The sequence below is a fragment of the Podarcis melisellensis genome (assembly GCF_964234715.1).
Source record: "Podarcis melisellensis genome assembly, chromosome: 16".
Classification (NCBI taxonomy): domain Eukaryota; kingdom Metazoa; phylum Chordata; class Lepidosauria; order Squamata; family Lacertidae; genus Podarcis; species Podarcis melisellensis.
The window spans coordinates 7,886,505-7,913,620 of NC_138533.1; the positions used below are offsets into that span (position 1 = coordinate 7,886,505).

The 27,116-nt window shown below is 48.0% G+C and overlaps 1 protein-coding gene across 1 annotated transcript in view; it reads right to left on the reverse strand.

Moving 5' to 3' along the window:
• LOC309358414 (immunoglobulin superfamily DCC subclass member 3-like) overlaps positions 1–21,427 on the reverse strand; it is a 33,573-nt gene extending 12,146 nt beyond the window's left edge. The window contains exons 1-7 of the mRNA XM_081891456.1: positions 21,184–21,427; positions 12,553–12,885; positions 10,421–10,565; positions 9,092–9,222; positions 8,137–8,274; positions 7,812–7,970; positions 1,109–1,274 (exon numbers count right to left, since the gene is read on the reverse strand). Coding sequence (XP_081747582.1) covers positions 1,109–1,274; positions 7,812–7,970; positions 8,137–8,274; positions 9,092–9,222; positions 10,421–10,565; positions 12,553–12,885; positions 21,184–21,235 — 1,124 coding nt within the window. The 5' untranslated portion in view covers positions 21,236–21,427. The remainder of the gene's footprint in view (positions 1–1,108; positions 1,275–7,811; positions 7,971–8,136; positions 8,275–9,091; positions 9,223–10,420; positions 10,566–12,552; positions 12,886–21,183) is intronic.
• Positions 21,428–27,116: the final 5,689 nt, after the last annotated feature.

Here is a 27,116-nt window from a genome sequence, read left to right on the forward strand (position 1 = left end):
ATGGAAAGGTGTTTTTTTGAGGGGAAAGAGGCATTAGCAAGACAAAGACAGACAGTGTTGTGGCAGAAGAGGTGGAAAGTCTTCTCTTTTGTTTAGAAAAGGGCACAGCTCTGCTGATTTTCATTTTGAAAACACCTGGTTCGGCAGGTGCCGGCTTTAACCACTGCTAAGGAACTCGTCTGCCTTGACTGTTGTGTACATGGCACAGAATTTTGAATTATTATTTTTTGTAGCCTGACAGTCAGTGACAGAGAAAAGGGAGGTAAATGTCCCCAAATGAATAAATGAGTAATTTGGAATATGCGGAAAATATAAAAAAAATAATTTAAGGAACCGCAGAAAGAGGGGGGGAAGGAAGTCAGGTTTCGAAATGTTAAAATGATTGTAAAATTATTGAAATGGATAATAATAATAATAATAATAATAATAATAATAATAATAATAATGGAATGCTGCGACTGTCCTATGCTTCCAGGATTTTTTAAAAAAAGTTTTATTATTTTACTAAGTATACAACAAGACTAACAAAGTATTCCAACAATTCAACAGGGAGGAAAGTAGAGCATGGTCAGGTATAAGGTAAGAAGATGAAAGAAAGAAAGAAAAAATATTAAAAGAAGCCCGTAGAACAGAGGCAACATGGCAGTATTCCAAGATAAGACGCACGGAGTGGATCAGAAACTCATATAATCAAAAACAGCAGCAGATGAAATCATATTTGGATGGAATTTGCCATCTGCGTTGTTTAACAAACTGATGGAGAAAAGGGAGATAAAGAGTTCTTAATGGCTGAGAAATGTTCTCTGTCTGTCTCTGTGTGTGTCTCTCTCTCTCTCCCTCCAGCTTTTGGAAAGTTACACTCATCCTGTGTTTCCTGAATACACACACACACATTCCCCATCCCTCTACATCGGGCTCCTTCAGCAGGAAGGAGGATGGGGACAAAACCAGAATTAGTTGACTCTCCTCTGGTTGGCTCTGGCGCCCCCTACGGCTGGGCTCCCTGCCTTCCATCCCACCAGACCCCAAAGGGCACCAGCTGCCACCACTGCCCAGCCCTGGCTTAATCCTTTCTAAGTGTGTTCCCTGAGGACGTTCCCGGTCTCACCTGTTGTTGTGCGTCAGCTTGATGTTCTCGCCGGGCGCCAGGACCTTGCCGTTCTTCAGCCAGATCAGGTGGGGTTCCGGCACACCTTGGGCCACGCAGGTAAAAATGGCGCTGCTGCCGGGGGGCTTGGAGACGGATTGGGGCCATTGCACAAACTCCGGCGGGGCTGAGGTGGAGAGGAGAGCAGGAAGGGAAGTTTAGTCATGGTACCAAGCCAACATCTTAGGGTCATGAACATTACCGGCAATGGCTGGTTTGAAAAAAGCAACCCTACGGGCATAAGAACATGAGAAGAATATCATCCTTCTCTAAACTAAATGAACACTTCAGCAAGACCTCTCTGGCCTGCTTCATCTGCCTTATCTAACTTACTGTATCTGTCTATCCACCCATAAATGTTCAGAGGAAGGTGGCCAGGGTCGAAGCACCCAAGCTCAGAGATTTTGTTTTGTATGCAGAAAGATCCTCTGCAGGGCCAGATTTAGGTTTGATGAGGCCCTTGGCTACTGAAGGTAATGGGGCCCTTTATATGTCCAGCTGTCCTTTGTCAACAACAAATTGTCGCTGTTTTTTGTGCTGAATATATGCTACATAGTAATGTATGGACCTAATAGGTATCTAAAGCCATTTGAGCATGTTGCCATGCAACCAGTCCATGCAGAATGTAGCCACCCTATATCTAGAAAGGAGCAAACCAGTGATATTTTAGGGAGCAGGCTAGCTGGCGGGGCCCATGACTTACATCAGGGGTCAGCAAACTTTTTCAGCAGGGGGCCTGTCCACTGTCCCTCAGTGCTTGTGGGGGGCTGGACTATATTGGGGGGGAATGAACGAATTCCTATGCCCCACAAATAACCCAGAGATGCGTTTTAAATAAAAGGACACATTCTACTCATGTAAAAACACGGTGATTCCCGGACCGTCTGCGGGCCGGATTTAGAAGGCGATTGGGCCGGATCCTGCCCCCGGGCCTTAGTTTGCCTACCCATGACTCACATCATGGGAGCTACACAACACAAAACACTGCTGCTGTATGTAGGTTTTATTTTATTTGTTTTTTATCTTATATTTTGGAAATGTACATCCAGGTGTTTTTTTTCCTTTAAATTTTTTTGGGGGTGCTCTCAAGAGAGTGGGGCCCTAAGCTATAGCTTGTGTAGCTTATACGTAAATCTGGCACTGGTCCCTGGGGTCAATTTGGGTAGGACTCATTCGAAGGACCCTCTGCCCGAAACCAGTCACCACTGAGCTAGTTGTGACTTGGTATAAGCTCCTACTTTGGAAGGGCTATAGCCCAGCAGCCAAACATCTGCCTTGCAAGAGCTCCTTGGAGAAAAATGTGTGGGATATAAATGCAAAAAATAAATAAATAGAGGGGAGGGTTGGAGTCATGTGCATGCATAAATACGCATGGAATTGCATGTGCGCACCCCGTGTCTCTCCTCTCGGCGCATCCACACCTGCATGGTGCTCTGTGGACCAACGCCACAGTTTCTCGTGACCCTTTCCGAATCTGCCTTTGCCCTGCTCCCTTCTTTTCCAGCTCCGAGGACTCAGATGTGCCAAAAATAATGTCCAATGCCCATTTCACAGCCTCTCTCTCCCTCAGGATCTGGTTGCCGGGGTCACCTCCCTCCTCCCCCCCCCAGGGGGTGGGGGGGTGGGGCAGAGTTCCCGCTAGACACAATTACAAATCCACTCAACCCTGCCAGACGCACGAACTCTCTCTCTCTCTCTCTCTCTCTCTCTCTCTCTCTCTCTCTCTCTCTCTCTCTCCCTCTCTCTCTCTCTCTCTCTCTCTCTCTCCAAATCCTGCATTATGCAGCATGCACACAAATTGCACAGAGACGAAGCCCTGGAAATTTCGTACGGTTCACTTTTTTTAAAAAAAAAAGTTTTCAAAGAAGAGGGAGTCAAACACACACACACACACACACACACACACTGAAGCAAAACAGCTCTCTGCAATGGGCAGAATTTTATTTGATTTTTTAAAAAACCCTCACTTATTAGATTTCCCACATCGTTCTCGGTTTCTGACCCTCCTCCCCCCTTTCCCTGGATTCACCAAAATGCTTTCCTGGTTCGCCTTTGCTAAGAAACAAAAAGAAATCATTGTGTTAAGCGAATGCATCTTGTCCTAAATCATCTTCTTCTTTTTTTTGGTGTGCTTCAGGTTACAGACGCTTCAGGTTACAGACTCCACTAACCCAGAAAGAGTACCTCTGGCGAAGAACTTTGCTTCAGGGTGAGAACAGAAATCGCGCGGCGGCAGCGGAACGCCCCATTAGCTAAAGTGGTGCTTCAGGTTAAGAACAGTTTCAGGTTAAGAACAGACCTCCAGAACGAATTAAGTTCTTAACCCGAAGTACCACTGTATACAGGATTGTCTTCAGACGGTTCGGGGGGGTCAGATAGCTCCATACCCTCCATCAATTTAGGACATTCCAGGATCAAATCAGAAACCGGGATGGCTTCTCTAAATCAGGGATGTCCCTGGAAAATAGGCTCCGTGTGTGATGATGCTTTAAGTGAAGTTTGCTAAGGGTGAAGAGAGTTGTTAAGAGACCCCCTCTTCCCCTCCAATACCCAGAGTTCCCTGTGATGCTAAACCACACTGGGAATTGTAGCTCGGTAGAAAACTCCAGTTCCCAATATTCTCAGAGGGAAAGCCACAAATTTAAAGGCAATATGATACGGCTCAAAGGCATGTGGCCTCCTTTAAGTTTTGAACTGGACTTTTGGGAGCCATTTTCGAAAGACATCTAAATCCCTCTTTTCGGGGCAGGCCGGCTGCGGAAGGAATCGGGCTCGGGCGCCACAGCCCCATGGATCGGTCCTGGTCCCCCAGCTGCGCCACAGCCGAGAGGAGCCCCTCTCAACACCCCTGCTCCCCCCACCCCTGGCCGCAGCGTGGGAGCGGCCTCGGAGGCAGATGTCACATTGAAAGGCCTGACACCCTCCAGAAAAGAAGCTTTAAGCTTGCGAGACGGGCCGCATCTCATTAGCTCGCCAAAGGGCTGGGAAATGCACAGCGGCCCCCTCCCTGCCTCGCCCCCCAAACAAAGGAGAGGAGAGACGGCCCCTCACTTGAAAATGGCTTTGTCGTCCAGACGGGACCGGCATGGCAATGGAGGGGGGCGAGAGAGCGAACTCTGCCCTTTCCCTGTGCCCCATAGAATGCGCCAGAGGAATCTGCGCACCCTCTCACACGCCCAGCAACCACCCTGAAACATATGCTCGCTCGGACCCTTGCTCTTGGCGGAGCTGGGAGATAACAGGAGGTCAGGAAGCAGGGAGTTTAAAAGAATCTGAAGGGACATAGAGATACCCCCCCGGCCTTCTGGATAGCCCCCTGGCCATCGCTCAGGAATACAGCACCTGCCTTGCAGACAGAAGGTCCCAGGTTCTCCAAGTAAGGCTAGGAGTTGTCCCACACCTGAAAACCTGGAGAGCCACTGGCCTTTGTTCAAAAGTTTGAGGACTAGAACCTTGCATTCTTTTTAAGGGAAGGGTTGCAGCTGGGTGGGATTGAATCTGCCTTGCCTGCAGAAGGGTCAGTCCCCAGCTTCTCCAGGAAGGCCTGAGAGTCGTCCCTTCCCTGAAACCTTGGGCAGCGGCTGCTGGTCAGTGAGGACAACAGTGAGCTAGCTGGGTCAAGAGCTTGACTCAGGCCAAAGTGGTTTCCTCTGCTCCGAATGCCACAGAACACCTGCTATGCATGCAGAAGATTCGATCTCTGGCACCCGTGGTTAGAAGCAGGCAGGCAATGGGGAAGAATCTTTATAACCTGAGCGCCTAGATGGATGCTGACAGCCAGAGTAAGCTATACTTGCCTAGGTGAATAAATAGGTCAACCCCACAATTGCCTCATTACATAAATCATGTTCAGAATACTACAACACACACGTAACTGGCTGTAAAGTAACATAACATCATATATAATAAAACTGTAATTGTCATATCAAAAAATTGCAAAGCACAGTTCCTGGTGGCCATAACATATCATATTACTATTAGTATGTTTTGTGTGTGTTGTGGTATTCTGAACATGATTTACGTAATGAGGCGATTGTGGTGTGCGTTGACCTAGCCATTTGCCATGGCTGTTTCTATTGCTATAATTTAGGTAATTAATGATGTTACATATTAATAGTTTGATTAGTACAATATAAAAAGTGGAAACAGCAATGACTATGTGTTGTGGTATTCTGGAGGTGAAGAAATAGCCTGACATACTCGAAGTCACCTTCCTAATGTTCCTTTCATCTCCGCAGTATATCGGTTTTAATGCTACCTTTTCCTCCAGAAGCTCAAGGGCAGCTGCATAGCATAGGGGGGATTCGAACCCTGATCTTGCCCAGGTCCTAATCCGACGCTCTAACCACTGCGCCACACTGGGAGAGGGACCCACTGTCCCAACAGCCTTACTCTCTCCACCCCCTTTTTAATCTAAGCAGCGGACCTCTAAGCCAGCCCATTCTGCACCTGAACACTTCTGATAGCTTAGGGGGCTGACGCCCACGCTAAACACCTCTTTGCCTCTTAACAATGGACTGATCCTCCTATTTTTCCATTTTCGCCTCCAAGTCCATATTCATGTGTCATCCCAGAGAGAAGAAATCGAAGGGGATCTGGCAGCAGTGTGTGTGTGTGTGTGTGTGTGTGTGTGTGTGTGTGTACGAGGAGGTCAGGACCTCTGCCCTTTCACCCCGCAAAGTCAAGTGTGCCATTCGCAGCTGAGACATGCCAGCCAAACCTCGGAGACTCCATCTTCACCCACCTTCTCATTGCACCCTTGACCTCTCCTGCGGACCCTCGAACAGCCACAGCTCACGTGCTGGAGGGGGTAGAGGAAGGCTTAAGGGGCGTTCCTGTATCCCTTGACTCCCCAACACAGACCGCTGCTTTCTTCACACACACACACACCTTTGTATGAAAACAGAGCCCTGGCAATTCCGAATTCACCGCCACCGCAAGGGTCCATTTGGCCGACGCCGTTCTCCTGACAGGGTTGTGGGGTGGCTGTTTTGGTTGGGTTTTTTTTTGCTCCCATCAATCACCCCCAGGCCCTTTTGTCCTCAGCGCATGGGTCATGGAATCGACCCCACATCTCTTTATCTGAGCCACGGCCCAGAATCGATGGCCGCTCTGGGGACAGGTTCGATCCTGCCTCTCATCAACCCTTGAGATGAGAAAGCGGCGGGGGGGGGGGAGAGAGGCAAGGAGAGGGGGCAGCGAGATGTTCTGAAATGAAACTGATATCGGGGACAAAACACCTTGAAGAGAGAGAGAGAGACCCAAGACAAGGGGCAATTTCTGTCGAGCAGAAAATTGAGGAGAGCTGTTCATGGTGAGGCGTCCAGGACTTTGTGTCCGGGAGGCAAAGGTCACAGGGGTTTGTAGCCGGACTAAGGAGGCCTTACGGACTCAGAGATGTTTTACCAGCGTAATCAGGGGTTTTTCATAGGCAAAAAAAATGGTGGCGGGTCAGGTCACCGGCCGACAGATTCAGAACCCCAGTAAAACATTTATGAGGCTCCAATGAAACCGCTTCACCCCTCTTGATGGCATGTGTTGACATTGATGGTGGTGATTACTGGGGGGGGGGGAGATTAATCAGTGTTAGGGTGGGGGGGTGAAGGCTTGTCTGTTGCAAAACGCCAAGGGGAGGGGGAAACCTCTTGCCCCCGACGTTCACATAGGCGAAGAGCCTTGAGGGGTTAAACCGAAACAATCCCGCTATCCCCAGTATCCTGATTCCGTCAGCGTCCAGCCCGATAGTCCACAAGCACAATGGCAACAGCTCTCCCTGGGATCTGGCGTTCAGAGGCAGGCTATACCTGAACATGGAAGTTCTGTTTCCCACCTACCTGGGCTATTAAAATAAGCATGACAAGGAAGGTTGGATCCTGCATATCCATTCTAGTCCACTTAGTGTCTAATTGGATGTCTGCTGGCTTTCTGGATTCCAGGCATAACCCACATGCTTTCAATTCTACAACAGGGACTAGAAACTTGGGAATTTATATATATATATATATATATATATATATATATATATATATATATATATGAAAGCTGCCAATTTCACTTTCTCTCATTTTATCATTTTTTCCCAAACAGTTGCAACATCTCCATATCTCCACATCACTTTGAGGTGGGCGTGTCACTGGTTTTTTAAAAATAATAATAATGATAATAATACAGTGGTACCTTGGGTTACATATGCTCCAGGTTACAGACGCTTCAGGTTACAGACTCTGCTAACCCAGAAATAGTACCTCGGGTTCAGAACTTTGCTTCAGGATGAGAACAGAAATCGTGCGGCGGCAGCGGGAGGCCTCATTAGCTAAAGTGGTACCTCAGGTTAAGAACAGTTTCAGGTTAACAATAGACCTCCAGAACGAATTAAGTTCTTAACCTGAGGTACCACTATAATCCTCAATGGGGATTTTAACCTAGGTGCTAGTCTGGCACTTTAATCAGTACACTGCACTGGTTCTGGACAGACTGTTGAGAAAAGAGCATACGCTTTGCACATGCTCAGAATCGCACGCTTCCCTTTAATTTCTGCTCCATGCAGAACGCCGCACACCGCCCGACACTCTCCCCACCGATGGCAGAAAGGACAAGGAATGCAACGCAGGTCAAGAACTCTAGCCAGACACCGCCACCCTGGTCCGCTGAGGCCCACACTCACCTTGAACCATGAGGATGCCCTGTGCCGTACGGCGAACCCTGGTGCCAGGCCGGTTGGCAGCGCAGACATAAACTCCGGCGTGCTTCACGGACACGTCTGAGATCATGAGGTTCCCAGTTCCCAGGACCTGGATCCCTTCGACGCCGATGGAACGTCCGTCTGTGAGGAGAGAGAGAGAAGGCGAGACATTAAGATTTGTAGGGACGGCGAGTGTGCCAGTGTCACGCAAACACGGACCTCCACAGAAAAGCTTCTCTCTCCCTCCATAATGGCATGAGGTCTGGTTACACAAATATGATTACTCTCTCTCAATTTCCCCACTCACCCAAGCGACTCCAAGACACAATCGGCCGAGGGTTGCCAGTAGCGATGCATTCCAAGATGGCCGTCTGGTGCACCGTGATGGTCAGGTTCTGCGGACCGGAGAGGATGACCGGCTCCTTGTAGAGCTTGGCCACTGAGACTGGTGAGAGAGAATGGAGGGAAAATGAGGTGGGTGCCTCGTCCCCCTTAACTTCTGAGTCCATCATTTCCAGAGGCACAGAAAGCAATCCGAGCTTAGCATCCGAAAGAGGCAGCTCTTACTAATCTGCCAGTTACGGTTTCCCTCGGTTCCTCGTTTTTCCTTGATTCAGCCATAGGGACTGACAACTTGGACCTTTCTTTAATTAATGCTGTCTGTCCATTTTGGATTCTGGTTTCCCCAGAGTTCAGTCCAGTTCTCCACATTTCCACATCAGCTTGCAAACTTCTTTTCTAAGCCCTCACAAAAAAAAAAATATTCTCAGTTTTTAGCATGCATTTCTCCTGATGGACACATATATTTTTTTTCTTTGCCATTTTTCCTAATGCAAGGCATTTTCTGTGTTATTTATACCCCTTCTTAGCCCTGCTCAGAGTAGGCCCACCCAAGTTAACACACATGCCCGATATAGGGTTCTACATAGCAGTTCTATGTAGAACTTCATAGAATCATATCATTTTAGAGTTCAAAGGGACCCCTGTGGTCATCTAGTCCACCCCACTGCAATGCAAAGGAATCTCAGCTATCGGAATCTCAACTTCGTCAGATACAACCTTTGGTTTCGAAAGCACCTCAGAGAAACCCCTGCCCCACCTTGCCAACTCCACGCCCTCCCTCTCTAGCTCACTAGACCAGCGGCCAATTTTCCAAATACCCCCCAAGGAAAAACCAGCTGGCTTCCCTGCCTCATCCCAGATGTGATTCAGCTGTGGGTCCTGCATTGCAGAGGGCTGGGTGGCCCTCGGCTGATTCTCACCGCTAAGGCTCAGCATGGCTTCCTGGCTGTAACGGGTGTTGGCGGTGTTGCTGGCCACACAGCGGTAGGTGCCCACGTCGGAACGCCGCACGCCTGTGATCTGAAGGATCCCGGTGGGGAGCAGCGTGTACCTGGCGGAATCAGGAAGAGAGAGAATGAAAGAGAGAAGAGGTTGGAGGTGGGTCTCCCGCCTCCCCTGGGCCAGCGGGGGGAGTGGATCCCCTTTGAAGGAAGGCTGCAGCCTTTGGGACTTGGAGATGGCTTCTGATGTCCAGTGAAATGGATAACATGGATAGGGGAAAATGGAAGGGAGAAGGGAAGCAGGACAAATCCATCAGCTCTGCTAAGTGACCGGCAGCTGAGTGAGGCCCAGGACTTTGCCTCAAAGTCCTGCCTTGGTATATATATATATATTCATTACATTTTCTGTTTCACAATTTCAAACCAACATTTTACAAACTTTAAAGTATCCAATGACTTCCCTTCTTCTCTTTCCATTTTACACATCTTACATCCATCTGCATATTTTGTTATAACCATTCAAATCAATTTTCCACCCTTATACCCATCAAGAATTATTTACTCTGTTGAATTTATCTTAAGAGAAGAAGAGTTTGGATTTGATATCCCGCTTTATCACCAACCTAAGGAGTCTCCAAGCGGCTAACATTCTCCTTTCCCTTCCTCCCCCACAACAAACACTCTGTGAGGTGAGTGGGGCTGAGAGACTTCAGAGAAGTGTGACTGGCCCAAGGTCACCCAGCAGCTGCATGTGGAGAAGCGGGGAAGCGAACCCGGTTCACCAGATTACGAGTCTACCACTCTTAAACACTACACCACACTGGCTGCCGGCGTTTTCAGCTGTACGCCGCCATTTCCCATGTACTCAATAAACGTTTTCCAAGCTGCTTTAAATGTACTGTATTTTTCCGTCTATAAGATATCCCTATGTATAAGATGCCCCTTATTTTGGGGCTCAGATTTAATAAAATGAGGGGAGATGTATAAGATGCCCCCTAATTTTCGACATTATTTTTAAGGGGGAAAACCTAGTCTTATACACAGAAAAATACGGTATGTTCTTCTTGCTCTCTTATGCTGTAGGTTAAACCTGCAAGTCGTGCATATTCTATCAACTTGAGTTGCCAGTCCTCTTTAGCTGGGACGTCGCTCCCTTCCAAAGTCTTGCCTTGTTGGTTATTGCTGATTCCTGGGACGCTTCCTTCCCTCACCTTACACTCACCCACCACAAACCAAATCTGTAACACACAAGCACACCAGTCCCCTCCAACTGTACCACCAGCACCCCAGGCCCTTTCAAGAGCTCACCGGTAGTCATCCGTCAGCAGGGCTGTGCGGTTGCGCTCCCAGGTTATCGTGGCTTCAGGGACGCCCTGGATGAAGCACTGGAACCGGGCGACGCCGCCCTCTTCTACAGCCATGGATTCCGGGTGCATGTGGAATTTGGACAGAGCTGCGGGGAGAAACAGGGCGCACTCACCACGGCCACCCCCAAGACGCATGCGGAGCTCGCCTCAGCAATGTTGCCGGCATCATCTACAGTCGAATCCTTGGTACTCGTACGTTTTGGCTCCCGAACGCGGCAAACCCGGACGTGAGTGTTCTGGTCTGCGAACGTTTTTCGGAAGCCAAACTTCCTACACGGCTTCCCACGGCTTCCGACTGAGCGCAGGAAGCTCCCACAACCAATCGGAAGCCGGGCCTTGGCTATTGAACGTTTTGGAAGTCGAATGTGTGGGGATGATTAGGGAGGCAGGAGAGGATATATTATTGAATGATATCCCTCCTAACTTGCACTAGCAAGTTCCATATTCCAGCAGAGTTCCAAACATCCCCCTTTTTAAATTACGCAGCGATCAGCTTGTTCCTGTCTCATCTGTGTTTTACTATTAACGATCCCTTCCTGGTAAAATCCCTTCTAATCCCTCTTAAAAAGAATAAACACAAGAATCTGATTAACGTTAATATAAAAGTAGTTTAGTCACAGATTCATTCAGGTTCATAGGCATATCCCTGAAGGCAGGCTTAGGTTACACTAGAACTATTCTATAAAGAATTTAGTCCCAGCAAATGACTGCGACTAAGCAGTCACTTCTGCAAACACACAGCGACATACAAAATGGAGAGCACACACTGATCAGAACATGGAGGCCATGTGCTCCTCCATGCTAGTACAACACAGCATACCCTCTTCAAGTCACATGCAGTGGAACTCTGTCCCAATTCAGGAGGAAACAGGAAGTCTTCTCCTGAGTGGTACAAAACATCTCCTAACATGTCCACTGTAGGAATGTTGTACTTGACTGCTATAAGTTTTACATCCCACAGAACGGACTTCCGGAACGGATTATGTTCGAGAACCAAGGTACAGCTGTACGTAGAACCGTCAGCATGCATGGCACTTTTGGGAGCGGAAGCCCCTGCCCCAAGGACATTACAGTCCGTGTGGTATAAGAGACGGAGGAAGAGATCCGAGACCCAAGGACGTTACAATCCAAACTTGGATTGGTGGGAGAAGAGTAATAATGGTCAGCAAGACAGTTGGAACAGAGGGAGCTGCCTCATATGGAGTCAGGCCATTGGTCCATCTAGTTCAGTATTACCTACACCAGGCTTCCTCAGCCTCGGCCCTCCAGATGTTTTTGGCCTACAACTCCCATGATCCCTAGCTAGCAGGACCAGTGGTCAGGGATGATGGGAATTGTAGTCTCAAAACATCTGGAGGGACGAGGTTGAGGAAGCCTGGCCTACACTGAGTGGCAGTGACTCTCCAGGAGGCCTCTCCCAGACTTACCTGGAGATCAAAACAAAAAAATTTCCTTCCAGTAGCACCTTAAAGACCAACTAAGTTAGTTCTTGGTATGAGCTTTTGTGTGCATGCACACTTCTTCAGATACACTTCTGTGTATCTGAAGAAGTGTGCATGCACACAAAAGCTCATACCAAGAACTAACTTAGTTGGTCTTTAAGGTGCTACTGGAAGGAAATTTTTTTGTTTTGACTATGGCAGACCAACACGGCTACCTATCTGTAACTGTTACCTGGAGATGCTGAAGATTGAACCCAGGTCCTTCTGTCTGAGATTTCTGACGGCCAGACAGAAAGGTCTGAAGAGCCGACTTGGGGTTGTTGTTGTTGTTGTTTGCAATAAGGCACCCTGCGCAAGGCCAAAATTTGGCACCGTCCCAAAACGGATCTTCCCAATTATGGAACTTCTCCATTTTGGACCATCTCGGCTTGGCACAATTTTGAACCCCCAAATGGATCTTCTCCATGGTGGATCTTCTCGGTTTGGAGCCCCCTTGACTTCCTCACCCATTGTGGGATAACTTCCTGCACCACCCTAAATCCAGCGCTGCTCCCAGCCCACCCACTGCACCCTTTTTGAACCCACAGAAGATAGCGCCAAACGGCGGCCATCTTGGCCAGCCCAAACTCACTCGCAATTTGCACTCGGGCCTTGCGGCTGACCAGCAAGCCGTAGCGGTTCTGGGCAGTGCAGCTGTACTCTCCGGCGCTGGAGTCACTTGTGGCATTGGCGTCCACTGCTCCGCCTCCCCGGGGCCGCCGGTGCACGCTTTCCAGCCGCAGGGAGCCATTGGACAAGATGGCGGCATTGCTGTCGTTGGAGAGGGCCGCCCCGTTCCGGTACCAGGTGATGGCGATGGGCGCCTCACCTTCCACTTGGCAGTGCAAGAGGAGCGGGCGATCTCGGATGGCGATCACGTCGCTGGGCTCCAAGAGAAACGCCAGCTCTGAAGGGTAGGCCAGGCCTGAGAGAAAGAATGAGATTTACAGGTCTAGGAAGCCAGCCTCCACCATCCATGGTGGTTGTTTGTTTGTTTGTTTTAAAAGCCACAGGATATGTATTTATTTATTTCATAAAATTTGCTTTGAGGGTTGTTGGGTTTCGTTTTGCTTCGTTTACAACCAAGCGGCCTACACGTTTTACGAAATAAATAAAACTTGCATACCGCTTGATCGAGAAACAGAAAACCCTAAGCAAAACCTGAAAGAAATTTACAAAAAAAAAAAAGAGAAGAAAACGAATACAAGTATTATTTATTCATTCGCCAAAGCCATTACCGAAAACAAAATACACTGCACGGATAAGACAATTGTTTAAACCAGGCATTCTGTCAGAAAATAGTTTTCTCCCCAGAAGAATTTAACTGGTCGTCTCCACAAAATTTATATACTACAGTACTTGATTGTATAAAAACAACAACCCAAAGAAACCTCAAAGTGCTTTGCAAAATGAAGACTAAAATTATCAGTAAAAACAGCTATTTGAAACATTTTGAAAAATAATTAAAATCAATGATAAGCTTTTGTTGTTTTTTTTTTTAAAAGGCACTCTGCCACTGAGTTACAGTGCCCTTGAGAGAAAAACAGAACTTCTCTGTACTAAACAAGAACAAAAACACCTCTTACTTTCAGACTCTTGGGTCTATCTAGCTCAATATTGTCTACACTGACTGACAGAAGCTCTCCAGGTTTTCAGGAGAGGGGGAAATTCCCAGCTCTACTTAGAGATGGCAGGGACAGAACCTGGGACCTTTTGCACACAAAGCAGATGATCTACCTCTTCCCTTAAATACAATAGTAAGATTCCAGTCCTCATTGTTCTGAACTAAGAGATGATTTTTAAAAAGAGCAAAGGAAGCTGGAGGGAGGAAAAAGTGAGATATAAACGCAGTAAAATAAATAGCAAAAATGTTTATTAATAACCAACAATGATTATTATTAAATAATAATAATAATCCAGAGTCTTTGCAAGGATGCAACAGCAACAAGCAAAGAGGTGACATTGCTCCTCTTCATCCCGCAATTCTCGTGCCAAGACCCCGGCTTCACTGCTCTCCCTCCCCCCACAAAAAACCCCCTCATCCCCCTCCCCTTATGTCCCCAAATTGCCTCTGACTGCCAAAGAGCCTTGAACGGGAGTCTAAAATTAGCTCTGGGGACTTGGGGAAGAACAAGGGCAATTAAGAGCCTCTTGGCTTCCGAGTGGGGCGATTTCTATAGCTTCAAAGGGGCTAATCTCGCTTCCTTTCACCCTCACTTCCTGGCCCATACCACACCCCATTGGGGGTCGTCGCCCCCTCTTCTCTCTCCCCCCCCCCCCCGCCCACCCGCCCAACACATCCAAGAGGAATTTCATTCACAAGCCGTGTTTTTTGGCCGCAGACCAAAGAGGGCCAGCTCTGTCTCTGGCCACACCCTCCGACAGTCGGGGTGTCTGCCAAAAAAAGGGACAAAAAAGGAGGAAGGAAGTTGGATTTGGGGTGAGGGGGAATTGGCACCACGCCGAAATGATGCGCTCCCAGCACACTCTGCCACACGTCAGCTTGCGTCCGGGACTTGGAGGGGTTGAGGGCGTGTGGGCAAGGGCTCCAAGTCATGCACAGCTGGGGCCGGTGTGGTGCTTGTAAGGCAATAATAATAATAATAATAATAATAATAATAATAATAATATATTCTTTATACCCCACCCATCTGGCTGAGCTTCCCCAGCCACTCTGGGCAGCTTCCAATCAAGTGTTAAAAACTCTACAGCATTAAATATTAAAAACGTCCCTAAACAGGCCTGCCTTCAGATGTCTTTTAAAGAGAGGGTAGCTGCTTATTTCCTCCACATCTGAAGGGAGGGCCACCACCGAGAAGGCCCTCTGCCTGGCTCCCTGTAACCTCACTTCTCGCAATGAGGGAACCGCCATAAGGCCCTCAGCGCTGGACCTCAGTGTCCGGGCAGAACGATGGAGGTGGAGACGCAATGGGTTTTAGGGCAGAGTTTTGGGGGCGCCACTCAGTGGAATGAGCAGGAGGGTCCTCAGACACAGTGGGACGGGTTGGCAGCAGGCGTTGTGCCCTCTATATATGTGTGAGTCGGCGATGGGGGCGCCATCATACCTGGAGCATAACAAAGCTGACTTGTAGGTGTCACACTCACTCCAGGTCTGCCTAGCCATGACTCTCCCAGGGTCCCAGGCACGGAAAGATCGTTCCAAGATCCCCAGCTCAAAATCCTTTTCTAACTAGAGAGGTCCAGGATCGAACCCAGGAGCTTCAAATCTTGTGCTCTACCACTAAGGAACACTGGTATTGGTTTTCGACCATCAGCCTATTGAGCCCAGTGTTGCCTACACGGACTGGCAGAGGCTTTCCAGTCTTTCTAGCTGGAGATGCCTGGGATTTTCTACATGGAAAGCATGTGGGTTAGCCCTGAGCTATGATCCTGTCCCTCAGTAGGTAGAGCGTGAGACTCTTAATCACATGGTTGTGGGTTTGAGCCCCATGTTGGGCAAGGGGTTCCTGTATTGCTGTGGGTTGGACTAGATGATCGCGATGGTCCCTTCCAATTCTACGATTCCGTGATTCTATATAATACATTCAGATCACGGCCCTCACGTTTGTTAGAAAGGGATGGTTTAACAGGAACAAAAGGAAGCTACTTCATCACAAATTTAGCCCATTGGCCCAGCTATCTCAGTGCACTGACTGGCAGCTGCTCTCCATGTCTTCAAGCAGGGTTGCTACCTGGAGATGCCAGGATTTGAACCCGGGACCTTCTGCGTGCTCTGCCATTGAACTACAGCCTACCCGCGACAAAATAAATAAAGTCAGCTTCTACTTCTGAGACGAGTCCCTGGTTTACTCCTTGGCCTCTCCTGTTAAGGCTGGAAGTTTCCCCTGCCTGAAACCCAGGACAGCTGCTGCCAGTCAGTGTAGACTGACTGTAGACTGTAAACTGACAGTGTAGACAATGTTGAGCGAGATGGGCTAAAGCTCTGACTCAGAATAAGGCAGCTTCCAATTTAAGCCAGCGCCATGAGGACCAGAATTTCATTTTATTTTATTGAATTTCAGTGCCACCCTTCCTCATCATAATGTCTCAGGGTGACTCACAGCATCTCACTTCACTTCTGAGGCCTGAGCTCAGCAGCGGTGCCTAAAATTCCTGAAAAGCCAAAGTCAAGTCGCCGAACTTTCTCCTCAGGTTCCCTCCTCAGGCTCAGCCCAGGGGAGAGGGCCTTCTTCTCCGCAGGATCCCTGGGGTGTCCACACACGGGTGCTGCCCACGTGGCTGCCCCAGACAACCTCCCTCTCTTTTCCCCCCAACCCCATAAGCTCCCAAACCAAACAGATGGAAACTGCTGTGCGAAGTGGGGGGAAATAAATAAAGAGACTTTAATCCCCTCAGAGAGAGGGCCGCTTGCTCAGCCGGCCGGCCGGCACAAAGTTAAACTCCGGGCGAAGACAATGGGCTCTGTGGAGAAAAGGGGGGCGAGGGAGGTGGGGAGACGGGATTGTGTGTCCCCCCCCCCTTGACATCTTGATGGATGCCACCATTGAAGGCCGCCTTAGCAACTGCACGGCTGGCCGGGGAGGCCCCATAGCCCGGCTGTTGAGAGAGGCTTTGCGGGGGGCCCAGCATGGCGGACAATGGGCTGGGTCAGAAGGGGCCGAGGCAGGCCCTATTGTCCCGTCCCCTGCTCGGCAGCCCCCCGCCTTCCTTGCGCCCCATCTGCCGGCCCACGTGACGGGCTCGGGGTGAGGTTCCCATGACTTGCCCCATCACTCATGGACGTGGGTCTCCATGTCGGACCCTCGCCCCCGCCATCGGTCACGGGCCTAGGGCTGGCCGCCCCCCACCCGGTCACACACCCACTGTCCGTCAGGCTGGGCCAAAGAAGGGGGTTACGACCCCCAGGTTTCGCCTCCTTTCTAAGTCCCCTCAGGCAAATTGCCTTTGGACTTGACGTCGGGGCGCAACCGTTCGTGAAATGGAGTCGACGGGCCTGTGACGAGGAGAGGGTGCGAGGCTTGGCGTGAGCTGGCCAGAGTTGGGGGGCTGCGTACACACCCCGCGTTCAAAGCACATTTGAAGCGCAGGCAGACGCCCTAAGGATCCTGGGAACTGTAGCGTGCCCAGTTCACAGCGCCATGACCCAACTAAATATGGTAGGCCGTTGCACTCAATTCTGCACATCCCACTAGTTCCCTGGAAAGCCTAAGGTCTCCTTGGGGAGCCTACACACTGTTTATTTCAAGCACAAGACTTCCCCCAGTGAATGCTGGGAACTGTAGCTTGCCCCTCAAAGAGCTACAGTTCCCAGCACCCTCAGCAAACTAGAGTTTTCAGGATTCCCCAGTTCTGCTTGGAAGAAAGGGGGTTCCCTTAGAATAAGGGTCGGGCTGGGAAACACAGTTTTGTACAAGGATCTCATGAAAGAAGAGTCCAGGAGTCAATGTTCTGCCCCTGCTTCTAATTCCCCATAATATCTCGGGTTACATACGCTTCAGGTTACAGACTCCGCTAACCCAGAAATAGTGCTTCAGGTTAAGAACTTTGCTTCAGGATGAGAACAGAAATCGTGCTCCGGCGGCACGGCAGCAGCAGGAGGCCCCATTAGCTAAAGTGGTGCTTCAGGTTAAGAACAGTTTCAGGTTAAGAACGGACCTCCGGAACGAATTAAGTACTTTTCTCTCTCTCTGTCTCTCTCTTTCCAGGGAAGTTTGGCAACTTAAATACGAGTTTGCCTTGTTCTCTCCCCCCCCCCCTCTCTCTCTCTCTCTCTCCCAGAGGCTTCTGCCATAAGATATTGGCAATTGTGGGATGGGCTGGTGGGGAGCAATTTGCCATGTCTCTTAGGGGCCCCTATGTATCCTGTGAGGGCCCCACACATCCCACAACAAACAGGGGTTGGAAAATATGGCTTGAACCGGAGCTGAATTTCTCATCACCACTATACTACTGTGCTATACATGATTATCTCTCCACTATCACCTTCATTCTAAATCATGCTTTAACTTCATCTGCCAAAATACAGGCAGCTGTTTCAAAGGCCAACCCATCCCTGTTTTTGTGCTGTGGCTTTTTTAAGGGTGCAAACTGAAGTGGAAGCAATGTTTTTGTGTGTGTCTAATTCTGGTGCAATCAACATTAACAGTAATAAATATATATTGGGCAACACCCCTGGGGGAGTAGGAATTTGCTCCCCGCTCCCTGCTCCCATTTGAGTTTGGTTGTCTCTGATGGAGCATCTCAGGGTCCCGAAATCAACCCGGTACCCACATCACTGATTTAGTGATAGGGCATTTCCCCCCTTTCACCACAACTGATGCCATGAAAATGCACCAGTCCCAAATGTTGCCTCTTCCACCATCTGTCTTAGCTATAAACCATTGCAGATTATTATTATTATTATTATTATTATTACCAGCTAATAAAACACATCATGTGTAAGATCACTGAACTCTAGTTTTATTGAGATCATATCCAAACTACAATGACTTTGGAAAAACTTTGCTCTAAGAGCGAATGGCTTATATACTGAGTTACATCGCTGGTCCATCTAGTTCAGTAGCTTAGCAGCAGCTCTCTCCCGAAGCTACCAGGAGATGCTCACTGATTGAAATTGAGACCTTCTGCATGCAACGCAGATGCTCTCTCACAAGGCTACAACCTTCCCAAACGGTGTGCAGAAACTTCTAACGGGAGAAATCTGTTTTGTAGATTCTGCAAGGCTGTTTTGCCTGTTTGTTTTCCCCCTGTTGGGCCCGTGAGGGGCAACCCTTTTGGAATTTGCAAACTTCCACGATGGCCTCTTTCAAGCACCATGCTGCCCAGCCAAACAGATCACTTGCTTAAAGTGGGTTAGTTTTAAGAGTTAGGTGGGTGGTGGAAGTAGCTGACTCCAAATATGTGTCAAATTAAAAGTTTAGCAGTGCAGCATTTCAGATAAGTGCCTTATTATTTCAGCTGCAAATAAAGCTCAGTTTCGGGGGTTTGATGGGCACTAAGGAACTTTGGATAAAAGAAGAAAAAAGGGAGCAGGTTTTGGCACATATATACATGAGACAAGATGGGTTGGTAACAAATCTTCATTAATATCTTTTTAAGGACCAGTAACAAACTGCATTAACTTACGAATTTTATTATTTGTGACAGACCAGTTCCAGCCCACATACAATATCAAGGAAGTCATAAAACACGATAGGGATACATTTGAATTTGCAATTAACTTATTTGCATTTCAAAATCCCAAAACTGACATCTATTTTTAAGGCCTTTGAAAGTACTTAAAAACAAAACAAAACTACACCCACTTCTGACCAGAAATATAATTTTCTTCTTCATGTCCTAGACTAACAGTTCCCAAACTTTCGCCCGCTCCACAGACCACTTAAAATTGGTTGAGTGTCCTGGCAGATAAACTTAACGATTGTTGCAGCAATTGCAACGTGGTGCTGGATGATTTTGAATTGTATTTTTTTACAGACACACCATGGACCATTCAAATGGAATTTGTGGACTGCTGATGGTCTACAGACCTCAGTCTGGAAACTCCTTTTCTAGACACAGAGCATTTTTCCAAATTGGTGGGAGGGCAAATGATAACGGTTTTCAGGAAGGTAGCTGTATAGTGCAATGATATGGGTTCTTGCTCAGATATATCCCACTGTGCTCTGCAGGGCTTGATCTTAAGAAAGTGCACATGAGATTTCAGCCATAGCTGTGGCAAATTTCCCCTTGCCTCTTGAAATCTGCTTCAACTTTTTTTAAAAAAGAGCGGTGGTGGTTAAACAAACAAGCAAATGTGTGTTTAGGGTGAAACAGGGGGTCAAAATATGAAGGGATGTTTCCGTTTTCTCCAGTGTTTCTGTGAAGAAGAAGAAAAACACAATAGCACCATAGCATGCCCCAATAAAACACACTAGAGAGTTAGGATCCATTAACTCTCGTGAGTTACAGCCTGCACCGATAGCCCTATAAAATGTGCCGCCAACAAACATCTCTGTGTAGGAGCTCCCAAGTCCTGCTCAGGCAGAGAAATAAACCTAGAAGACCTCTGTTTCCCTAGCCAGCTCTATTAACCTGCGTTAAGCACCCTTCTTCCAGTACCCAGAGACGATCCACTGTAGGGTCACAAATTTCATACAGTGGTGAGGTTCCTGTGTGCCCGGGATTGAGTTGAGACACGACCAGACTTTAAACCACGAAAGCAAGATGAAAACGTTCAGATCAACCCTATCCCAGTTTCCAAAGCACTGAAACAAATTTGTGAATGGGCTACACAACCAGAAAATAAAACCCCGAGACCTAGCTTTTGGGAGAGAATCCTTGTTCAACCCCCAAACAATCCAATCGGCTTTATTGCCACCTTCAAAAACCCAACAGCTTCAAGCTTCAATTGTCCTGTCTTGAGCAGACATCTGGGAGACAGCGAAACAACCCTGTCTAGGACTTGAAAAGAAAGAAACTCTTGCAACTGGCATAACTCCGTCCCAACCATAGACCCTCCTTCCAAATTTCTGGTCCATCCATAGCTTGATTTACATAGCAGGGGATAAATGAACTGTTTCCTGTACTGGGGTTGCCACTCTATTGATGCTTATAAACCTTGGTTTCCCCCCACTCCATTTGAACCTTCAGAATCTGAGAAAGTTGTCCTGTCAGAGAAGAAATATCAAAACAGAAAAACACAAAATCATCTATTCTCCTCTCATCCCTCCATGCACACAACTGTCAGACCATCAACTCTTGGTTTGGCAAGCCAATCTGTGAACTCAGCTATAGTAGACTCAGTTTCCACAATCTCCCAGTCTCCCGCTCCCCAGTTTGCAAATGAATAGAGCACTTCCAACTCACTAGAGTGGTATTATAACCAGGGGGAAACCTATGGACTTTGAGAATTCACCCAGACCTAAGTATCCAAGATTTGACAATATGACAAACGCAAATTAAATTTAGACCCAAAGCGACTTGAGATTTCACTGCTATTTGGGTAGGCAGGGCAATAATTTGCTGAAGTTTTTGCAATGAATGCTGGAGGGGGGGGGACACAACAGAATCTCTAACACATACCCCATCTCCATTCTCACTAATTTCTCCCAAATCCAGAATCGCTGCACCCGCCCCAAAATGGTTCGATTTCACACCACGGAGCAGAAACAACAGAAGTCCAACTAAGATATTGTTATCCATACATTTACAGAGCTACCTAGTAAGGTGGATTCAAAGTGAATTAAGGAAGATATATATATATGTCTGAAAACCCACTTACCCCAATCTTGCAGAAACAGCCCCAAGACCAACCAACCGCTCCACGGTGACATCCCCCAAAATTTAGCACGCCGGTGGGTAAAACCATGAAAATAGGGGAAAATCCACTTGTATTTCTGAACAAAATACGCCAAAAAAAGGGGGAAAGTTTCTGCAGGAACTTTTTAAGAAAAAGGATGGTCAGAAGGTAATTCCATGTATGAGTTTTGGGCGATCTCTTCCAATTCAGCAAAGCACCCCCCCCAAAAAAAAAAAACCACAAAAATTATTAGTCTTTGGCCTAAACTTGTATATATATCTGTATGTTTTGCACTAGTCTGTGATCATGGCCCGCTTTCTAGTTCCACCCTCCCACCCACCCACCCCAATTTTCCTGACCCCTCAATTCCGCTGGCTTCTAACTTTGCTGGCCCGTGGCCTCTCTCAGTGCTTCTGCCGGACAGGGGGCGAGCTGCCTTATTATTCTTCCCATTGTTTGGCCTCTCTGACGGCCACAGACACTGATACAATTGGACTGGGGTGCAAGGGGGGGTGTGCTTGCAGGCTTGGGTGTGAAAGGCAGCTGGAGGCAGCCCTGCCCAATTACAGCTCAGCATAAAGATGAGAGGCAGGGGCTGCTCGCTCCCCACCCCCCTCTCCTCCCACCCCCCCCCAACACCTCATCCCTCTTGGGAAACATTGATGTGTGTCCAATGCCTCGTTCTATAGCCCTTTTGCTGGGTCATAATATTGGGCAGGGGGGAACTGTGCTTGATTTGCAAGCTGCTGAGAATGGTAAATCCTGTTCGTGGCTAGGATTTCATGAGCAAAGGTCCCCACTCCTTTAAATTTTAAGGGTGCAAAATAAGGACATCAGAAGTGACCAAAACAGATGAGCTCCCCTCTTCATGGGAAGACCACAAGAGCCTCTCTTTTGTATATGTTTATCACCAGTCCTCACCCCACAAATGCTGGGCCCGTTTCCAAGTTGTTCTCTGCCAGATTCCATGGGGACTAGAATCTTGGGCAATTAAGACAAAGTTCTGCCCCAAAAAGCATAGCATTTAATCAGATCATGTTCTGTGGGATATACGTTTGGTTTTGTGTGTTTTTTAAAGTACCTTTTGAGTGACGCTGAACCACACTCAACAGACGTCAGACCTATGTTGACAACGGAAATGGTCAAAATGTGTAATTTGTAAAGGAGATGATCTTGACTGTAGAAGAACCTAGAAGTTGTTTGGGAGAATTTGTAATTTTATCTTATTTGGCCGCTTGCCCCTGTATTATTGTTGTTGTAACGAAAGTGAAAATAGAACAAAACAGCATTAGACAGATTTTCGCATAGACTCAGGGGTGCGTTATCAGCAGCCTGTGGGCCAAATCTAATCTTTCTTCCACTCAGCCTTTGTAAAAACAACATGGAACACTCACCTGCATTTTCCCACCATTTCCATGAGGACTAGCACCCCTGCTTTAAAAAAAGAAAAACGAGCGACATTCAGAGAACCATCGCTTTCTCTGCACTCAGATGGGCCTGAAAGATCTTGAGCGGATGGGAAGGGAGGTGGGTGTTTATTGACACCGTGTGATATCTGCAATGGCCTATTTACACAAGCAACTCATCCCTTGATGGCTGGAGTCACCAAGTGACAAAAATGCATGCCTAAAATCTGCGTAACTCCTGGGTGCTGTCCCAGGTACTGAAGGCCCAATATCTGGGGCTGATGGAGGGGGTGGGATTCTCCTTTGCTGCCCACCCACCCGCCCACTCCAGTCACTCTTGCATCACCCCACAGACTGCCCCAAGCCATTTCACCGCATGGAACCCAGGCATTCGGGTCCTTCCTTTCCCATCCCATCCCACAGAGCTGTGGGCAGAAGCTCGACTTTCTCAGATTATAGAATATATCCTTCCCATCACGGGACCTGAGAGGGAGACCCCAAACATCCAGCAGGCACCCCCTCCAAAAAAACCCCCTCCACTGAATTTTCTAGTATGTTCCATATGCATGCCTGAGCACACATTTCATGCATATCTCCAGTACGATAAGGGATGTGAGACAGAGTCAATGGGGAGGGGTGTTTCTGAGGCCTAAAGCACCCCCACATCCCCCAATCTTTGGGGAGGAGGGGGTTCTGGCAACAACCATTGGAAGTGGTTCCTCTCTGTGCCCAACTGCTCCCCCTTTCCATCTCACCCCCCCTTTCCTCTTTCACTCCCAACCCCTCTTATCCTATTAGCCGCACTTAGAGCTCCTGTGGTTACCGGGGCTACGGGGCCTACCCCCTTCTCTGCCCGCCCTCCCAGCCCCATTCATGGTATCACTTTCACAAGCTGCTGGCCCTATTATCCCCTCACAATGGGGCACTGAGCCACAGGCCCCTTTTTATGGCAGAGGTGAGAGGGAAAGAGGAGGGAGGGGTGTCTGGGGGATGACAATGGCAGAGAAAGAGAGAGAAAGGCCTCCGAGAGGAACCCCCTAGTTTCTCTCGGCCTGCACCCCCAAACTGCAATGGGTTGTGGTTGTATTCTTTTAGTGGGGCGATGCCATAAACCCTCACCCTATGGGTTGTTTCCACAGAGGCATCCGCCGAAAGCAGACCCATCGACGATGCATTTATTTGTTTGTCCATAGGCCTGTTCTCTTTGGGTTTTCTGACATCTCTCAGGATGTTGTCACAAAACTTGGCAAGGGGGGTTGCCCCAAGATAGGGCAATTGCGAACAATAGCTGCCATTTTGGAATAAGGCAGGCGAACCAAAACATCACCTGGCGTGACTCTTTTTTGGCACTGGTTCAATCGTTTCTTGAGAAGTCGCCGTCAAACCCAGGATGGGCGTTCAGGAGGAAGAGTTGCCATATTTCAAAAAGTGGAAATCCAGTGGAAACAAGGCAGATATTTATTTTTCTGTTGCAACAGAGTTCCCTGCCCTCCTTCCAAGGAGGGAGAGACCTTGAACAAAATTGTGCAGGAACCTTTAAAGACTTTTGACATTGTCCAACCCCCTTAGCCAAAAAATAAAAAGAAGTGGAAATCCAGACACACAAAAGTTGTTCAGTTTTGCTCACCCAAAGTTGTTGTTTTTTGTTTGTTTGCAAAATCTCAAAAACAGAGGAAGAAGTTTTTGAGCTACTTTTTAAGGAAATTCACCACAATCTACACTTCCAACATGGGTTGCTATACTGTCCAGGCATTAAGTGATTTCGGCCCACATTCTGTTTCCAACAGCCGAATCCCAGCAAAGTCTGGGAAATTCTGGGGGTATGGCAATCCTAAGCGTGGGGGGGCAGTGGTCTTCATCAAGGTTTGACATGACAGGCTCAAACTCATAAGTGACACTTTTAACATTTAAAAATCACAACATTTTTTGGTTCCTACAAATTCCTGGGGAGCGCTGGGCACTCCCTGATAGTTGTAAAACAATGCACATAGCTTAAGGCCATTCGCTTCAATGGATCCATTCTGAAGTTTGATACAACCTGACGGAATGGTTTTATCCAGCTATCTACCCATCCATCTCACGTGTGATTATTGCGCCTTGTTGTTCTCTATAATTCAGGCTTAGCAGCTATTATTACCAAACGTGTAAACAGGCCGAGTAGGCCAAAGCCACAAAGTGAAATAAAATAAAAATTAGTACAGTTAGTACAGTGGTACCTCGGGTTAAGAACTTAATTCGTTCTGGAGGTCTGTTCTTAACCTGAAACTGTTCTTAACCTGAAGAACCACTTTAGCTAATGGTGCCTTCTGCTGCTACCGCGCCGCCAGAGCACGATTTCTGTTCTGATCCTGAAGCAAATTTCTTAACCAGAGGTACTATTTCAGGGTTAGCGGAGTCTGTAACCTGAAGTGTCTGTAACCTGAAGCATCTCTAACCCGAGGTACCACTGTACTACTACAACTACTACTACTACATTATCATCATCTGAGTGTGTGTGCACACTCTCTCTCTCCTCCAAAAAGCTCAGAGTGACGCACACACACCGCTCCACCCTCACAACAGCCCTGTGAGGCGGGTCAAGATGGCAACTGGCTAAAAGCTAGCTCAGCCCCCCAGGAAGGGAGTTGAATCTAGTCATGGTTCTGGGTGCAATGCTCCGAAACCGCATAACATTTCCCCTTGCCTTTCCCCCTTAAAAACAAACAGCTGCTTGAGCACATTGCTATGGTCATTAGGGGGTGTTGTTGTTGTTTGAATTTATATACCACCCTATACCCATAACTCCGCCCCCTTTAAAAAGGAGCTGCAGGAAATCAACTTAGAATATTCTGCTTTATTGTTCTTTAATTGCAAGTATGTATATGCCCGTCTGTCTTGAAGTTATATGGAGAATCTTATGTTTGTTTCTCAGCACTTAAATCCCACTGCAGCTGGGAATGGCACCAGGGCAGGGTTCAATTGTCCAGGGGGGGCGGGAATCAGCAACCCAGCCAGCCATGCCTTATTTAGTGGGGTCCTGTTGTCAAGCTTTTTAACACACATTTCGGGATGTGGGGGACAGGGGACATTTCAAAAAGCAACGGTGGTGGGGGCGGTGGAGCCCTTAAGAGTGGGTAGCGCAAGGGACCCCGTCTTTATTTCTTCCACGTCTCAGATTCAGAGTTGCTCTGTGTGTGTGTCCCTAAGCAAAAATAATTTTGTTTTTGCTCTCTTGCAAACACACCAGGATACTGGCGTGTTTGTGTAAGTCAAGTTCCTGGGTTGATGATTTCTGGGTTGTTGCTCCCCCCTTTTTTTTTAGGAAGAGGAGATTCTTCCCCACCTTAATGGGCTAGGGCTGGCTTGACCCTCTACCCGCCCCCACCTCTCCCAGACTGCCGCGGGAGGATTATTGTCTTATGAATAAAGATGCAGTAGGGGGACAGAAGGCGCTCATCATCTCTCCCCAAAAAATATTTATTTGGGCAAGTCAGGCCTTGAAGACTCTGTGTGTGTGTGTGTGTGTGTGTGTGAGAGAGAGAGAGAGAGAGAGAGAGAGAGAGAGAGAGAGAGAGAGACAGACAGACAGACAGACAGACAGACATGTGAGACAGACATGTCTGTCAAAAAGGCAGAATTTTGTGAGACCTTAAAGACAACGGCCTAAGCTTTCGTGGGCTACAGCCTGATTCTAGTGGCTGTCCAAAGCATCACCCCGGTTGTAAGCCCCAAGAGAATCACAAGGCTGCCACCCTGGAAATGAGTTACCTAATTCATGTACAGTGGTACCTCGGGTTACAGATGCTTCAGGTTACAGATGCTTCAGGTTACAGACTCCGCTAACCCTGAAATAGTACCTCGGGTTAAGAATTTTGCTTCAGGATGAGAACAGAAATTGCGCAGCGGTGGTGCGGCGGCAGCGGGAGGCCCCATTAGCTAAAGTGGTGCTTCAGGTTAAGAACAGTTTCAGGTTAAGAACAGACCTCCAGAACGAATTAAGTTCTTAACCCGAGGTACCACTGTACAGTCCACCAAACGCAACCATAAAACGTTAACAGTACGTAAGATTGTTTGAAGGGAAGCAGGAGTACGGGAGAATCCGAAAGTAGTCAAGGGATTATCTCAGGGAAAGCGCAGAAACGCTTCAACGTTTTAGTAAAGTTCAGAGTCCTCCAAGAAAATGGACCACGGAGACTCTGGTCAGGCTAGAGGGCTCTCTGAATACTTAGGAGCCCCAAGCAAGTTCCTGGTTGTTCCAGATGCTGCTGCCAACAGTATTGCTACTCCTTTATAAAACAAAAACTACATCGTGGTTCAAAGCAGAAGATAACAGGGTGAGGAGGCAGTTTACGTGCACTCAGTCATCTCATATAACGCCCCCTTAGATGTAGGGGATAAAGACTTGGAGGGTTTGTGGGGTGCTGTAGTTTCCAAGCTCCTTCCTCCCTGTTCCCTGCCCCCAATGTGGCACAGCTTAATAGGACCCTCAGCCTTTCAGATGATTGAGAAAAGATCAATATAATGTATTCA